Raw genomic sequence first — 14,516 nt, 5'->3', positions numbered from 1 at the left:
TCCCGGCCGGAGTCAAACAGGGTGTGGTGGAGTTAGTGAACGCAAATAAGCCCTATACCGAACTCTAAACGCCCGCCTTGACTCGACCCTGCATGTTTTAATTTTAGCACAACTCAGCACTCCTCCGCCGATCGTCTACCTGAGGAAGGCCTTCCTAAAGTCTCAATTTGAGCAGCGGGCTGCGGCTACAGTAATCAAAGCGGTGAAGCTTTTGCTGTGTCGCCTTTCATCCGTTCAATACTCGATAAAGATCCCAAGTTTGGTGAAGATCTGCCGCGACCTTGGGGCCAAAACTGGGTTAGATGGATCAATTGTTGATCAAAGGCCTTTAGTTGACCCAACGAAATCCAAATTAAGAGAGGCCTTCGTATTACGTGGCGGTTCGTCCCACTAAACCGTCAGCGCACATCGTTCCCCACCTACTATTTTAGATGCATTGTACGGGTACTTGGGGTGCGCCTTGAATCCTTCCTAGTCCCGGCCCAGAAAAAGTCGGGTCAGTCCTTAGCGTTAGCAAACCTTGGCATCTTTTCTCCCATGGATAGCAGCAGAAGCAAGAGCTACATAAATAGGTCCTACGGCAATCCATCAGAGCGACATCAGTTCTCAGGCATTGTGGGATCTTCTTATGGTCTCTTCGTTTAGCGCAAGAAATACTCTGCTTTGTGCGTTGGAAATGCGTTTCTTACCATTATGGCTTGTCGTTGGTGGGCTTTTTGCTTGCGCCCACGTTATCCACTCCCTGCCCCGTGTGGAACTAGGATATGAAATCCACGAAGCTATCTTCTTTGACGTAAGTGCTTTGAGGTTGAGGTTGAGGGGTTGTGCAGGAACGACCTTCGGTAGTAAAAAGCTCCCACCATAGGAAACTGGCCGATACTATAACTTTTCCAACATCCGTTTCGGTCAGCCTCCGGAAGGCAGACAGATTTGATGCGCCGCTGAAGCCATTGACCAACCGTTCTACCGTGAACAAAGGTGACAAGGGCGCCATTTGTCCGCAGGCTTTCCCGATATGGTACCTTCGTATGCTCGCCGAGTTAAAGCACGATACGGATGCTCTCAAAAAGGCTGAGGATGATCCTACTTCGCTTATCCCACCACCAGACCCCCGGGAACAGGAAGATTGCCTTTTCCTTGATGTCCTCGTGCCCGAGGAGGTTCTTCAAAACCGATACAACGAGTCGTATCGTGGTGCCCCGGTCATGGTCTGGCTCTACGGTGGTGGTTTCACCTTCACTGATGATAGTGGAAACCCTGCTGGTCTCATTGCAGCGAGCAAGGAAAGCTCTGCAGGAAGCGACGGTGTCATTTATGTAAAAATCAATTACAGGGTCAGTGATGCTTACCCCTGCTGTGTGTGACAATGACCTGGGCGTTAACCGGTTTTAGGGTGGTGCGTTCGGATTCCTCTCCGGCCCCGAAATTCAGAGCAATGGAACCGCCAATGCCGGCCTTCTTGACCAGCGTTTAGCGCTGGAATGGGTTCAAGAACATATCCGCCAATTTGGAGGAGACCCTGACAGAGTAACTCTCTTCGGACAATCTGCCGGCGCTGCGTCAATCCTGCATAAAATCACCGCATATGGAGGCGCCCGTGGCCCCGTGCCTTTCTCTCAGGCTATAATGGCATTACTAGGATTCTAACCGTTCCCTTCCAATTTCTAATAAACTGCATTGCTTCATCAGTATCTTGCAGAACTTAACGTGACGACTATTTAAGAGGTACGAAAATTGCCTTTCCGAAGTCTCGTAGTAGTAAATTCTAAATTGGTTGCTGCTTCGCGGTATGGGCAGTTTACTTTCGCGCCCTCGGTAGATTGTTCTTTTGTCCCAGCTCTGCCTGGTCAGCTTCTATTTGATAAAAATCTTAGCATCATGACGGGTCACAATGCCCATGAGACAATCTTTTTTATTGATCCAAACTCAACTACTGATGCTGATTTCCGGAAGAACTTGAAAGCCTCTTTACCGGCGATCCAAGAGTCCATTGTCGACTATGTGAGCGAGACTCTGTACCCACCGCCGGGCAACAGGTCCGCTGCTATCGGGTATACGACAGCAGCAGGGCGAAACGAGCTGAGTTCCAGCGAGGTGTCGTTTACCTGCAACACAAACTACCTTGCGCAAGATTTCTCTGCTATCAATCCTCTGACATTTGCCTATCAGTTTAGCATTCCTCCGGCTTATCACGGCGAAGACGTGGCTTATGTTTACTACAATGGGCCTTCTCCTCAGGTGATCAATACGACCAACGCACACGCACTGCAAACATATTATACGCAGTTTGCGATAACCGGCCAGCCAAATGAAGTCGGCTTCCCAGATTTTCGACCTTACGGTTCGGGGAAGCAGATCCTGGATCTGAATGTCACTGGAATGAGCATGATGGATGACCCTACCAACAACCCGCGCTGCCACTGGTGGCAGCTGGCGTTATACTTTAAGATCAGTTGACTTCTCCAGCTTTAGGTGGTGAAAGGAGTTTCTGGAACAGTGGCAGATTCCGGAGTTTCTCTCTATCTCACTGCGCCCTTCAGCGTGGGCCCTCTCTTGCTAGTCAGCATGGCCGGTCTCGCTTAATTTCAGTTGAGGATATGTGTACGTTAAACTTCAATAGACCTAGTTATGTGGAGATTATTGTGTTATATAGTTGGGCGATATTGGCTTCGATAATTCTCCGAGGGCGCGAATACACTTTGCTCCCGTACGAATCCAAAAGGTGTCGAGAAAGGCGAGAAGAATGACTTGCCCTGCGGGAATGAACGCGCTGTGAAATGGCTACGAAGCATGCGTTCCAGGCACCGGGAGGGGGAATAATTGCTTGGCGGAGCTGTTTTATCTGAGCTCCTACAGCTTTCATGATGGCACTTCGGTTCAAATACTAGTAGATGTCAACGTATAGAACTTGTTCACTGAAAAGAGTGGAAGCCTAGTATGTCAGTAGCCCTGGCAGAAAGAAGGAGAGGTGGAGATCAGCTCCTGTTCCTCTTCATATCTTTATACTTATCTTCACAAAGACGCACCACTTTTGTCCGATATGGAATGTATATCTCTAAGTGATTTCTCTTAACATCACTTTTTCATCTCAACCCTGTAGCCACGCCTTTCTAGAACTTTCTTAATGTTTAAGAACTGTTATCGTTGATCGATTGAGACTTCGATGTCGACCCAAATGGGTTGGGTGGCTCGCTGATACGGTAAGGCTTCGGTGGCTTCAAAGGGGGTATTTCCCCCCCCAAACGCCGTGTTACGCAATCCTAGTCAAGACCAGTACTTAGGTCCTCAAAGACCATACTTCTCTTGGTGACTTGCGAACCCCAAGTGTGTTTCGTCACTTTGTTGCACTGCCTACCGATCACAAACGCCAATAGACCTTAGATGCTCAAGTCCTCGGGCCTTAGAGGGTTTACTTAGTAAAGGTGGAGCTGCCGAGACCGCCGACGAGATCAGGTTCTTACGGATCTTCCCTTCGTCGTTACGTTTGGATTCAGATCGAGCAAGAAAATGAACCGTTATTGTATTCCAATCTTGTGGGCATAAGTATCAATATCAAGATGATAAGAAGACTGATCGCGAAGAACTAAATACATGGTGCCAATAAGTGGCCCTATATATCTAGTCCTTCCTATCAGTTGATGAGTCCGGGACTCATCACTTAATGCGTTCCGTGCATCGCTGATGTGCAAGCATTCATCGCCGAGGTGTTTCCGCATATCACTGATGTGTTGTGGTAGCCTTGCTGCCTAGAGCAACCGTTTGTGGCTTTCCGCTAACCGTCCCGTCGTTTAGTGCAGTATCCTTTGGTTGGCTAACCACCGTATCTGGCTCCCCTGTCACGTGTGTCACTTTTGGCAGATCGGTGGTCTTGGTTGACTTATCCCTCCTCACCGAAGTGGGTCTGTAACATCAGGAAGAGACAACAGCGTCGCTTATATTCGAAATACTAAAGCTATAGGAGGAGGGAGAGAAGATGAAAAAGATACAATGACAGATATGATAAAGACTAACTCTCTATCATGTAATGTACAAGAGCAAGCTTGATAGGAAGGGTCTCGGAGCTTTGTCGCCTAAAGTCACTCTAGCAAAAAATTGTGTTCAATCACTAGATCCTTGTTCTATACTACTTACATATAGGCACAATGCCGATATTCGAAGTGCTACGGTAGATGAATAGGTATATCTTCAAATTGCAAATTTCTTCTAGAAACCCCTGTTTTCCTTTCACCCTCTTAGCAGCTACTCCGGATACTTTGACACAAATTCCAAGACAGCCTGCACAAACCCAGTGGGGTTCTCTTCCGTAATGTAATGTCCAGCACCTTCGACCACCGCAACCTGAATATCGCCACCATAAACTTCACTCACCATGCCTTCGGCCACCGGTGCATGTCGGCTTTCCGAACCACTCAGAATGAGTACCGGCCTCATACACTTGCCTTTCAACCTCAGTGACTCGATATTTTCCAAAGCATCCTCTTGAAATGCTCTATATACTTCGAATGCACACCGAAGGGCTCCTGGTTGTGAATACTGCAAGGTATAATATTCACAGTCAGAAGCTGATATTGCATTGGCGTTGAAACTCAACTTAGAGAAAAAGTCATTCAGGTACAATCTCTCTCTCCCAGAAACAAGAGCTAATGCTAGGTCATCAGGTACGCAATGAAACACGAAATGGAACTGCTCCGGCATGCTTCTGTTTGCTGAGTAGCAAGATGTTCCGGGAAGTGGGCATTTGCCCCAGATAATACTAGCCACATCTTGCGGGTACAACGAAACGTATGCGTGCGCAATCATACCGCCAATGTCATGGCCGACCAGATGTATTTTCGACTTGATTGCAAGATGATCGTGAATAAGGGCATATAGATCCCGAGCCATTGTTGACTTTCTGAAATCGTAAGATGGATGTGATAAGTGTCCAGCACCACGGTAGTCTGGAGCTATGAGTCGGAACCCATTTTCAGCGAGTGGTCGTAATACGTGCCGGAACTGGTAAGATGTCTGGGGAAATCCGTGGATAAGAAGCATTATCCGTCTTGTTGGCGAGGTTGATACTGGTTCGCAGTCGATGTAGCTGATCCGGATCGAGCCCTCATTGTCATTGGTGGACTTAATTGAAGCATTATATCTTTTGTAGTTTTTATCATGATTCATGGTTGGCAGCCCCGTCAACAAACATATGTCAGAAAGAATAAAAGTGTCAGAAAGAACTAAAAATGACCCACCACCATCTTTCCAGAAAGACCGAATGTATTGTCTGAGTAGCCTTACTGATGCATAATCACAACCTACATAATAATGGCGTTATCAAACTGTGTGACGTCACAGTGCATGGTCTGCTCTTCTAAATTACTATAACACACAGTTAATATCTGTCGAATAATAGCCCTGTATGAAAACAATATATAATGAGTCAGATTATAAAATATCACTTTATTCGTTGACATTCAATAACAGGTCAGCAGTTTAGTTAGTTAGATATTATAGTTACATCACTTACCTAATTCTGTCACGGAATAATGGGATTCGGCGGCTCTTTAACGTCGAATCGGCGTCGAAAGCACCTTTGAAGCTATATCGAGGCCCTTTAAGCTAAAGTCATGTTATTCAATGTCGATAAGCAGGGTCGTCTAGATCCTCCTGTATTCCTATTGGTTGGATTAGGGTTGAAACCTGAGCCGGGGCCAAACCCCTGGCGAATCCCCATATATAAAAGGGGCTGTTTGTTTAGAAGAAAGAGTAAGCTTTAGTCTTTGTTCAGACCGGAACCCTACAATGCAATCCCATCGAATATCACTTTCTTGCCTGGTCACCTGGTGTCACCCAAATCTGGTATTTCCCCTATATATAAGATCTAATATCCGTCATAAAGCGGGAATCAGTGTTATACGAATTTTTCAATGACATGAAACAAGTGATACAATGCAAAGAGAGACAGAGGCAGTTTGAGAAGCCTTGATCCCCAGGTGTTAAGACATCCTTCGCCCAAGGGGAACGTCCAATACAATAGCCGCGAGCCTTATGGCTACGCGCTTTTGCATTTACTCGAGGATGAGACACCTGCTGGGCAACCAGGCATGTCATTGATACTACTAGCATGGTCACTTCCCCTGTAAGCAGCAATTGACCCCGACCCAATGGTCCCCTGAATATTCGAGTCATATAGCTGAATTTCCGCACCCCACGTGTTCGCGAGATCAGGGAAGTAACATTCGATATCCCGGTCCATCTGTTGATAGTCCGATCCAGTGTTGAGCAAGTACGTGCTTTGCTGATTATTAAAGCAATCCGTGAAATCAATCCCACCGTTCGAAAAGTATTCGTCGTTGTAAGATTCTCTTCTGGCAATGCTGCTGTTGTCGCTTTTGTGACCAAAGCCCAAAGTCATGACGGCATAGTCCTCCTCATAAGCAGTGAGAGTGAAATGCATGCTGGTATTGTGGTGGTTATAGAAGTGAAAAACAGGCCACAGCGTACCCTCTGCCAACTTCATGCGTCTTAGCTTCGGGTGGTGGTGTGGAATGAACCCGTCCAGGGTCACAGGGAGCTGCAGGAGCTTGCTCATCTCCGCCTCTGCCTCGGAAACAGCGTCATCCCGCTTCCAATTGCCAATAGAAATACCGTTCTGAGCCAACCGGTCATGAATCGATTTCACTGCTGACGCTCCGTGGGCGGCGGTCCCGATGAATGTCGCTGCTGTCGAGATGGCACCCCAGATGCAAAGGGCAGCATTGCCAGCACTCTCGGTGAAGGATTTACAGCTGCTTGCCAGCCCATAGAACGCGAAGATCTGGTTCGTGACCCAGAACGCGGCACCGAGGAACCATGGGATGGCACGCTTGCTGACGGCATTTCCATGATTTTCATATTCATTGATTTGCTGCTCCAAGTGAAGAACTAGGTCTCGCTCACGGCCAATTTGCACAGTCAAATACAGGAATCCGGCAAAAAGGAGGCCAAAAAGAATGGCAAGCACAAGCAGCATCCTAAAGGCTCTCTTCAGACGACGGTTGCAGGTATATAAGGTTTGCCATGTTGTGCTTTGTTGTTCAGCAGAAAGCACATCTGCGCAGTCTTCGTAGGACGGCTTTTCCATTTCAAGAGATTCGGGAGAGACTTTCGATGCGATATACGAAACTCGACACGGAGAATTACTTGAGAGGCTTGTGATCAAGCAGAAGAGCTCCTGGGAGGAGAAGTACATCGAATTTATAGAAAAATCCATCTCCTCATCGGCGGAGGCGCTAGAGAAAATTCGATGCTTCGAGTGGATCAGTCGCTTTGCCAGGACGAATCGTCTCTGATCAATGCTGGCAGTGGATATTTGATACCTGAGGTCCTCTGTGATGCATACCAGGTTTTGCTCCCGACGACATCCGAATCCATGCCTTTGCTACCTGTATGTTAGTGCAACATAAGGAGAGGAACAGGGCCAACCCGCATAGTAAAAACGTCATTGAGGGGCAGAGGGTTCTTTAGATCCTCCAAGGTCTCAATGTTGCCATAGTTCTGTTATTCGGGTATGTTTGAATTGGTAAGGCCCCCCTAGTGTTACTCTGTACCTAGCCCTGAATGACTCTGAACTAGCTCCGCTTTGCCAGGTAAGGCCCCCTACCTAGCCCTGAACGATTCTGAACTAGCTCCGCTTAGCCAGGTAAGGCCCCCTGCCTAGCCTTGAATGATTCTGAACTAGCTCCGCTTTGCCAGGATGAATTGTATCTGATCAATGCTGGCAGTGGATATTTGATACCTTCTCTGTGATGCATACCAGGTTTTGCTCCCGAGGACATCCGAATCCATGCCTTTGTTACCCGTATGGTAAGTCTTAGCAATGCAACATGAGGAGAGGAAGAGGGCCAACCCGCATAGTAAAAACGTCATTGAGGGGGAGAGGGTTTTTAGATCCTCCGAGGTTCCACCGTTGCCATACGCGCCCACGTGCAAACTGCCTAAGGCAGCAAAGACGTCATCGCGTTAACTATCACGTTATCACGTTAGTTAGTTATCATAACTAACTAACTAACTTATTCGCCGAGAAATGAGCGACTCATAGTACAGTGGTAACAACACCATATGTCCCGACACAAGATAACTGGATCACGTCTTCCTCCGGCCTTCGCTAACTCAGCGGGCGCGACACTAATGTGCTCGGAAAATCTCGCAAAACCCCGTCCGAAGCCATCCCTCTCTCCAGCACTGTTTAGCACGCAGACTGCAAAATCTTCAAGCCACTACCGTGCCCCATCGTCTCCAGCTCGGCATGTTTGATGTCGGCATGACTTCCTGTTAGATCCCACCCTGCCTGAAGTTCCTCTCAAAGTTTGCCTACTTAGGAGCAGATTGCGACCCTAATTCAGTGTGGCTAACTACCAGACAGTCCTTTACTCGACTCAGACAGCTAGGAAAGCTTATTACCCTCTCCCGGATACACTCACTCAGCAGGACGTTCTTAAATTCCTGCATAATCGCACCGCACTTGCACACCTCTTTTGGCACCCACAGGTGGCGGAAGTGGATGAAAGGCGCACCAGCCCCACATCAACGAATTTTAGCATTGGGTCAGCTCCTACAAAGGGGAAAGCCACCATAACTACCGCGGCCGACGAAGCTGTCTGCGAAGAGGAGCTGCCTTTCGGTCTCAGAATGAGGGTGGTTTATAGAGTCATTGACACCTCGGTTGGCGGTTATGGTAATGGAGTTTCTGCATCCTCGGACCGTCTCATATTACCCGAGTCGCGCCTGTGCTTAGAAGAAGAACGGTCTGTGGCCGTCCCTAGGCCCCTTTCGTTACTTGTAAATCTGAAAGATGGGCCTATCTCCAAGACTTTGAGCCTAGTTCGGGCTCTGAATGAATTTGGCCGGAATGGAAAGGATTTGGGTTCAACCTTGGCTTCTTTGCCAGCGCCGACAGCCGATCCAGACGACGGGTACGAGTTGGAAAAGTCTAAGGCAGACTGATGATGCTGCTTGTATATAACACTGGATGGCAGTATCGATCATTTTAGTAATTGCGAGCCACAAAGGATACAGAATCCACGATTGTTATTCTGCCACTGCCTCTTTTTGGCGTTCTTTTCTCTCTCCCTCCCCCCCCCACAGTGCTTATTTCTATTTATGACCGACGTTCAAATCTGTGGAACAAGAAAGCTAGGAATGGGGTTCTTGTGAATTTCCGTCACCAACAGGCCACTTCACCAATTATACATTATCCGGCATATCGTGCTAAATTTTGATGTAATTGGAAAGAACCATGTTTTTTGGCGTAGAACCTGATATTTGAGTCCTTGCCAACACTATTCGGCCCTATCGTAGGATGTTGACTAAAATATCGCAACACTACACTGCAACCCTTCGTATCACTCACTGGACTTTTTGTAGACTATTGTGTGATCATGGAGCCTCGACCAGAGCTTCCACCTGACATTTCTCTTAGCCGAGTAGCCCTAAGGAAAGCTACGGCAAGCGGTTCCACAGTAGATAGTCCACTTGATTCTCCCACGTAATATACGGGGAGAAACCACCTGTACCATCTTCCCCTCTCTAGCTTGATAACATTCACTCCTTGCTAAGCAAAATCGCCACATAGGCTGATGCCCGTTCACGTGAGGCCTGAACGACGTTTCAAACTCAGATAACCTTTCTTTGCCCGATATGAAATATCATAACTCGCCTCATGGCCCGCCAGCTCTTTTGGAACGTCGTTCAGCCCGAACTTGAGCACCATCAATGTCGTCATGATCCTCAACTCCAACATGGCAAGTCTACGTCCCCAGCATGCTCGGATCCCAAGTCCAAAGGCCAACTGAGGATAACTGGAACCATCAAATTCGATATTTCCGTTCTCATCACGCACGAACCATCTCTCTGGATCAAAGCTTTCCAAGTCCGGATTCCCCTTGCCGGGGTACAGCCTTGACGCTTTCACATCGCTCCAGTACTTTGACGGGGGTGACGGCTTGTAGTCAGGTCCTTGACAGACGAGAAGAACGACTGTGTCTTTAGGAACCTGATAGCCTAGCAGCTGTGTATGCTTTGTAGCGTCACGTGGAACCAGCATTGCTGCACGAAGGCTCAGCATTTCTTCGAGCACCGCGTCCAAGTACGGAAGTTTTGTGTTTATGATTTCGGCCGCCGTAGGTAGCCGGTTGTCCTGTATAGAACCAGCAAATTTAGTGTACAGGTGCTCTCGTAGCTTGACTTGAATGTCGGGATAGTCGGCTAGAAGTTTCAAAATCCACACCAGGGCTGCGCTCGTAGTATGCTGGCCCGCAATGAGGTTTCCATATGCCTATATAACTTAGCTCATCCATTTGAAGTATTAGCTTCTCTTCTGGAAGAAAGGGGTCATACCTCATCGATCATTATTTGTTTGACAAATAGCGGTTCACGATCGGCCTTTCGCGCTACTTTTGCCTCTCGGTGCACCATATGATAAATGCCAGTGGTAGGGTCCTGGTCGCTGTAGTGGCGCCGTATAGCAAGATCTATGTGCTTGCGGATGAACCTATCCTTCGCCTCGAAGAATGGCCTGTAGCAGGGAGACATATACCGTGCCCACCACAATACCAGCGACGGAGGGAATTTCGTGGTGTAGATAGCAGCCATTCTATCACCGACATCGGTGAGGCCCTGCTGAAGCTCGTGCAAGGGTGCACTGGGGAAAGTGACCTCGCCGTGCTGACCGGATGGTAGCTTTGTGCCATCAAGGTTGTCGATATGATTGACTTGTCTATCAAGGGCGGAGTCTTGGAAGTCGGCTCCGAAATTGAAGGTCACAATAACGTCTAAAGCCATAGTCTTAAGGTCGGAAATTATACTGAACACCTGCCCGTTGGCCAGGCGAGACTTGGAGTCCCATAATTTGATTAACTTCGGCGTCGACGAGTGAATAGCGGGACCGGCAACATTGTGCAGATACTGTGGGGCGAGAAAATCTTTGAGCCAGCCGCGAGACTGCCTCCAGCGGTCTCCAGTCTTCATATTGAGATGAAAATCGCCAAACAGCGGGAATCGATCGATAATATAGGCAGACCGGTCAAAGTCACTTCGCCCCATCAGCACCTCACGCGCGTTCCCAACATCGGCAACTAGAACCACTGGTTTTGACAAGGGTCCCATCAATGCCTGGCAAACTGGTGAGCCATGTTTTTCAAGTTGTTTGCTACACCATTTGGCCAATCCCGAGGGATCGTCTCGAAGCTCCAAAACATCACCCCAAATCGATTTAGCGGCCTCTGAGTTGAACGGGATACCGGGAAGGGGGCTGGGGAGAAGCCACCTATAGAGGGCATAGAAGCCAATAAGAGGTAAAGCAACGAGAATAGTCACTCTCAAATCCAGATATGGCGCATAATCTGGTGGTATCCTGAGCCACGACATGATTGAAAATACTGTAGTGTTCTTCATCAACGTCAAAAATGATTAATGCCAGAGACTGAACGTAGGCCATTTCGAAATTTCGGCTACAATAAGTACCTTGACAGCAACGCATGGCATCCTTGCTACTATTGGCCCAATTGTGTCCGTAATGATGCTTATGGGAGGGGAATATCTTCAACGTGGCTAGATATCAAGTTTGGGGATAGACAGGGTACGCCGGGAAGAACATCGGAGATAATGATTCTTCTCCACAATCTCCGCCACTTCCCCGACGCACGTCGGCCGACAGATGTTAAAGACGTTGCATGCATGATGCATGATGTATATTGCGTGATGACAATATGACAGTCTCAGCTTGAGAGTTTTATCTAAACGAGTGAACCAATGGCATCATAACAATTGTCAGAGCCATGTAGGATTTCAGAGTAGCATATCTGATAGGCATGATTTGATTCGATGGCTTATTATCCGGCGTCAAGCCCGGCCTAGGTGGGGGATCTCAACGGCCCCATGGCGCATGGGTTGGCATCCATGTCTGCACATGGTCCCTGCCAGATCTAACCAAAATACATGGATTAATGGATTCCCTACGGCACAAGTCTCCTTGTTCAAGTTCTTATTAGTTAACACCCTTTGTTTACCTAGAGTCTTTTTGTAGGATTTTGTAATTACTATTTTCTCAAGGGAGTCTTCTTTGAGGCTTGCCGATGCTGCGAACTTAGCAAGGGTAGAAGGGGTGATGGCTACATCTTGACTACAAACCAACCAATTTTGACAAAGTCAAAGAACACCTTATCGCTCGCTGATCGTCTGGTCATATTTCGTGAACGGTGGCTTTCCTCTAACCATCCGGCAATCTTATATGCTTCTTAGTGCTGTGGAACTCACGAGCACTAACAGCGGGTAAAATATACTAGAGCACCGGACCCTCCCAAGACATGGGGAATTCGTAAGATGAGGAAGGAAGCTTTGAATACGAGTCTCCCTGCGCGGTCCAGGAGAAAATGTCGCTCAACAATACGGGATCGGCTTGTCCCAAGCATGAGTGGGAATCCATGCCATTATCGGTCTCCAGATCAGCCGAGCAAGAAGGTTGCCAAAAAGGCGTATTGGCCGACGACTCCGGAGCCACTGAGTCTGGCGACTTTTTTGTCTTGGCGGCTATGGCGCATAGCTGAGCAGCCACCCCAAGCCCGGTCGCAGCCATGTCGCTGAGTTCGGCCAGCAGTTGAAGGCGACCAATCGCCTGTTCAGCAACCTGCATGGCCTTTTTATACGTCAATTTAGCCTTAATGCCCAGTACATTCGTGTGTTCGTCTAGCTGATCAAAGGGGAAGTCGCCGTGACAACAAAGGTAAAGTAAGAGAATGGCAGCTTCAAAAGTGTTGAATATTATAGCGGCAAACCGAGTATAGGAGCCTCCAAACATTAAATGGAGCGCAGTGACAGCCTCGAGTACTTTCACTGCAGCCATGCCCAGTCTTCGTTTTTGTGATTGGAGAAGCACTTGCTTGTACGGGGCAAGCTCCGCGATCTGATCAGGCTTTAGTGACAAGAGCGGGCGGAAATTCCAACAGACTGAGTCGAAAATTGCGATATGCAGAAGTTGTCTCTGCATTGGTAGCTTTGGCAGGGCATTGTCCCATTTCGTATCTGGACAGTCTATTGCAAATGCCGGATGCAGGCTTGGGAGATATTCGGCGCAGATCTTCTCGTATCTTTGCTCGCTTTGCGTCGGATCGTAATCACAGCTTCGACGTGGCCCAACTCGGCGCCAAAACTGACCAAGTTGGACTTGCATGAGCCGTTCGGTAAACATGTCTGGTGCATTCGTATCAATGTCTGCCGACATAATTCCCACATCTGGAATCAAGCGCAGCCGGGGAAGTGAGTTATCGACCAAGTGATCGGGCAATAATGGGACGCGATCGAGCTGACGACTCAAATGGCTATTATGGGGTATTAGTGTTTGTCCCGGATCGTGTTGTCTTTTGCGTACCTGTCCAAGACATAAAGACTACAAAGAACCCTTCGTCGAACTTCTTTATCTAATTCCTGGGCACTGTCATTTTGTGGAACACGCGACTTTTTGGATCCAATGTTAGTATGAATGCCAGCTTTCTGGGCGGCTCGGCTGGCTGACGCTATAGCTTCCCAGAATTGGTCAGTCCTTCCTTCGCAAGAGACCGTTAGTGCCGCAGAAATGATATGCTGAACACGGAACATTGATCCTTTCCAATCAAGACCTTCGCAGAGCTTGGCAAGGCTATATGCGACGTCACTGCATGTGTTGCGGATCTCCGAGAGCGATCGACCACAGATCTGGTCGGTGGTATGAGTCGATGAGGGCAAGAATTGGGTAGCATACGAACAAATGCGAAGGATAAGGACGGCATATTCGACATCGGCTACTCCGACGGGCTTACCTTTTGCCCACCATTGCTGGTATTGGGTCAAGAAGCTGGGGGCATGAACAACCTGCTTCATCCTGCACGCATAATCGGGATTAGAGAAGATAGTCAACTTTGCGTGGGAGTACGCCCAGAAAGCTTACCAATTCAGCTCATAGACGAAGTACTGTACGAGAAAGTCAATGATTTTGCGTGGAGGCATACGGCTAAGCTCCTGTTGGATAGGTTCCCACATGGATGGCGAAGGGTCATTTAGATCCATTTCACTTCCCAGAGGCAACTGCGGGGTCCAATCAATCAGTTCAAGGCAACAACAAAACAAAGAACGTACGAAACCTACTCCCCGTAGCAACGCCATTGTGTTGGAGTTGCTGTCCTCAAAGTAGCCGAAGGATTTGGCTATAGTTGAGTGCTGGCTACAGTGGCTAGACCAGTAACATTGACCGTCATGCAGGCCCGAAGTCTTGCTCGAGGGCCGTGCATGCTCGAGAAAGGGACCCGGAGCCTCATCTATCGCACCTTCCGAGCGGAACGTATCCTGGAAGGCTTTCTCTGCTGGCGGAGCACTATAGAGCGCATTCCTCTGGTCGCCGACGGCGGGTACAATGATTACAAGGGTACTCCCGGTTACACTGCAAGTCTATCAGCCCAGGGTTCTAGGTTAAGCTAGTCCATGTGTCACCTACTTTCTGTTTCCGTGTGTAGCATGGGTAACACGTT

The 14,516-nt window shown here is 48.3% G+C and overlaps 6 protein-coding genes across 6 annotated transcripts; 2 read left to right on the top strand and 4 right to left on the bottom strand.

Moving 5' to 3' along the window:
* Nucleotides 1-676: 676 nt before the first annotated feature.
* N7468_002883 (uncharacterized protein) lies at nt 677-2,457 on the top strand (the record flags this gene model as incomplete). Its single annotated transcript, XM_058472180.1, has 4 exons — nt 677-793; nt 831-1,334; nt 1,393-1,605; nt 1,726-2,457. The coding sequence occupies 4 exons, from the start codon at nt 677-679 to the stop codon at nt 2,455-2,457; spliced, it is 1,566 nt and encodes a 521-aa protein (XP_058335321.1).
* A 1,782-nt stretch (nt 2,458-4,239) lies between these two features.
* N7468_002882 (alpha/beta fold hydrolase) lies at nt 4,240-5,160 on the bottom strand (the record flags this gene model as incomplete). Its single annotated transcript, XM_058472179.1, has 1 exon — nt 4,240-5,160. The coding sequence occupies one exon, from the start codon at nt 5,158-5,160 to the stop codon at nt 4,240-4,242; it is 921 nt and encodes a 306-aa protein (XP_058335320.1).
* Nucleotides 5,161-6,031: 871 nt separating this feature from the next.
* On the bottom strand, nt 6,032-7,102 carry N7468_002881 (uncharacterized protein; the record flags this gene model as incomplete). Its single annotated transcript, XM_058472178.1, has 1 exon — nt 6,032-7,102. One exon carries the CDS (start codon nt 7,100-7,102, stop codon nt 6,032-6,034), a length of 1,071 nt encoding a protein of 356 aa, XP_058335319.1.
* A 1,164-nt stretch (nt 7,103-8,266) lies between these two features.
* On the top strand, nt 8,267-8,964 carry N7468_002880 (uncharacterized protein; the record flags this gene model as incomplete). Its single annotated transcript, XM_058472177.1, has 2 exons — nt 8,267-8,291; nt 8,405-8,964. 2 exons carry the CDS (start codon nt 8,267-8,269, stop codon nt 8,962-8,964), a joined length of 585 nt encoding a protein of 194 aa, XP_058335318.1.
* A 640-nt stretch (nt 8,965-9,604) lies between these two features.
* N7468_002879 (uncharacterized protein) lies at nt 9,605-11,385 on the bottom strand (the record flags this gene model as incomplete). The annotated part of the gene is made up of 2 exons (XM_058472176.1): nt 9,605-10,294; nt 10,357-11,385. The coding sequence occupies 2 exons, from the start codon at nt 11,383-11,385 to the stop codon at nt 9,605-9,607; spliced, it is 1,719 nt and encodes a 572-aa protein (XP_058335317.1).
* Nucleotides 11,386-12,298: 913 nt separating this feature from the next.
* N7468_002878 (fungal specific transcription factor domain-containing protein) lies at nt 12,299-14,484 on the bottom strand (the record flags this gene model as incomplete). The annotated part of the gene is made up of 5 exons (XM_058472175.1): nt 12,299-13,334; nt 13,385-13,873; nt 13,940-14,076; nt 14,128-14,428; nt 14,483-14,484. Coding segments are annotated over 5 exons (1,965 nt in total), but the record flags the coding sequence as incomplete, so codon positions are not given.
* Between the last annotated feature and the right edge of the window lie 32 nt (nt 14,485-14,516).

Source organism: Penicillium chermesinum (assembly GCF_028974085.1).
Source record: "Penicillium chermesinum strain IBT 19713 chromosome Unknown utg000002l:1.0-5270490.0:1.0-5274688.0, whole genome shotgun sequence".
Classification (NCBI taxonomy): Eukaryota; Fungi; Ascomycota; class Eurotiomycetes; order Eurotiales; family Aspergillaceae; genus Penicillium; species Penicillium chermesinum.
The sequence above is the reverse complement of the archived record's forward strand: the minus strand, read 5'-3'. Positions and strand labels throughout refer to the sequence as shown.